This window comes from Lathyrus oleraceus, chromosome 2, assembly GCF_024323335.1.
Source record: "Lathyrus oleraceus cultivar Zhongwan6 chromosome 2, CAAS_Psat_ZW6_1.0, whole genome shotgun sequence".
NCBI classification, from domain to species: domain Eukaryota; kingdom Viridiplantae; phylum Streptophyta; class Magnoliopsida; order Fabales; family Fabaceae; genus Lathyrus; species Lathyrus oleraceus.
In genome coordinates this window covers 22873105-22875162 of record NC_066580.1, presented here as the reverse complement: position 1 = coordinate 22875162, position 2058 = coordinate 22873105, and the positions used below count along the sequence as shown (strand labels likewise).

Sequence of the window (2058 nt, the reverse complement as noted above, 5' to 3'; positions counted from 1 at the left end):
AAGCTATGGGATCGAGATTGTGTTTGAGTACTTCTAATCATCCTCAAACGGATGGTCAGACTGAACGGAAGATACAGACGTTGGAAGATATGTTAAGAGCTTGTGTACTTGAAAGTGGAGGGAATTGGAAGGAGCTTTTACCATTTATTGAATTTGCATATAACAATAGTTATCATGCAAGTAATGGGATGGCTCCTTATGAAGCCTTGTATGGACGAAAATGTAGAACACCTTTATGTTGGACGGAAGTTGGTGAAGAAAGGATCTTAGGGCCATAGATTATTCAAGAGACTACCGAAAGGATAAGGATGGTCTGTGATAAGATGAAGAAAGTGCAAGATCGCCAAAAGAGCTATGCGGATCACGGGAGAAGACCATTGGAATTTGATGAAGGTGATCCTATATTTTTGAAGGTGACTCCGAGGTTGAGATTTAAAGGACCGTTTAAGTCATGGAAGCTAAGTCCGAGATACATAGGGCCATACCAGATTGTAAAGAGGATTGGAGAAGTAGCCTACATATTAGCTTTACCACCTTCTCTATCAGAAATGCATGACGTTTTTCATGTATCCCAACTTCGAAAGTTCATTACAGATTCTCTTCAACCTATCCTTCCAGATTCAATAGAAGTAGAAGCAGATATGACCTTCGAACCTCTACCAAGTCGCATTGCAGGACGAGAAGTAAAGGTATTAAGGAATACGGAGATTCCTCTAATTAATGTTCAGTGGGATGAATCATATCCGGGAGATGTTACCTGGGAACTGGAGTCAGAAATGCGAGAAGCTTACCCTAATCTCTTCCATGTAATATTTAAATTCGAGGACGAATTTTATTTAAGGGGGGGAGGATGTAATACCCCGTATTTCCTTAAATACCTAAATTCCTATTAATTGAGGTCAATTGAGTTCCTATGTGCTCTAAAAGTTGTCAATTGGGATAAATAGAGTAAATTGTGAGTTCAGGTTGACTTAATTAATATTAATTGGGACTGGCCTTTTATTAATCGGGACATTTTGGTAACACTAATGATGGGTCAATTGCTCTGGTAGAACAAATATTATGGTTAGTACCACTTAAGATACTTGTTTCTACCACTTATTAACCACACAAATGTTCATGGCCACTTGCTAATAATCTTTGACTCACTCACCACCACATGTTATTATCTCTTACCAACTACCCACATGTGCCATTTCATTTGCTCTATGTGTCAGAAAGCTAGAGAGATAGAAGAAGAGGAAGCAAGCTAGTGAAGAAAAAGAAGAAGAAGCATGGAGAAATCAAGATCTTGAAACCAACACCATCATCTTCATCCTCATCTCATCTTCAACAACTTCTCCTCTTCTATTTCTTGAGGTGGGTTCTAGTTAGAAACCCTAGGATTTCTAGAAGATTAGGGTTGTAGAATCATAGATAAATCATGGAAATCCATGCTATATGATGAATATTTCTCTTAATGTTGTTGTTTTTATGAACATGTGCTTTGATGTGTTCTTATGATTGTTGTGATTACATGATTTGTTGTAGTTGTGGGTAAGTGATTGGTTATGGTTATGAACATGGAATCCTTGATATATATGTGTATATGAGCATGTAGTGTGATGTGTTTGTTGGAAGAATGAGTGAGTGTTGTGTTGGAAATGGATTAACATAGGATATGGTGTTCTGTGAATTGAAAATGTGGAAATGTGTGAGGACCAATCGATTGGTCCCTACAACCAATTGATTGCACAACCCTTTTGTTTAGCAGAAAATGTAATTTTAGCAGGACCAATCGATTGACAGTGTATTACAATCGATTGCATAAACTTTCTGTTTATGAACAATGGAAAATTTTAGTGAGCCAATCAATTGACACTGAGGATCAATCGATTGATCCTCTACAAACTTTGAAAAACAGAAATGTGAGAGGAACCAATCGATTGGGCCTCTCCAACCAATCAACTGACTTATGTTAAAAACTTCAAAATCCATTTCTTAAGTGTTTCTAAGTGAATTCTTCCATCCTTTAATCAATTGTGATGCTATGCTTATGTTGAATACGCGCTAATGGTG

General features: G+C 37.4%; 1 protein-coding gene across 1 annotated transcript; it reads left to right on the top strand.

Annotated features, from left to right (window-relative positions):
* The first annotated feature begins 308 nt into the window (after positions 1–308).
* LOC127121708 (uncharacterized) lies at positions 309–1657 on the top strand. Its single transcript, XM_051052155.1, has 3 exons — positions 309–806; positions 1531–1536; positions 1601–1657. The coding sequence occupies exons 1-3, from the start codon at positions 309–311 to the stop codon at positions 1655–1657; spliced, it is 561 nt and encodes a 186-aa protein (XP_050908112.1).
* The last annotated feature ends 401 nt before the right edge of the window (positions 1658–2058 follow it).

What these genes read in the sequence shown, in the direction of transcription:
- LOC127121708 (XM_051052155.1), top strand. Translation starts at nt 309, where the DNA reads ATGGTCTGTGATAAGATGAAGAAAGTGCAAGATCGCCAAAAGAGCTAT.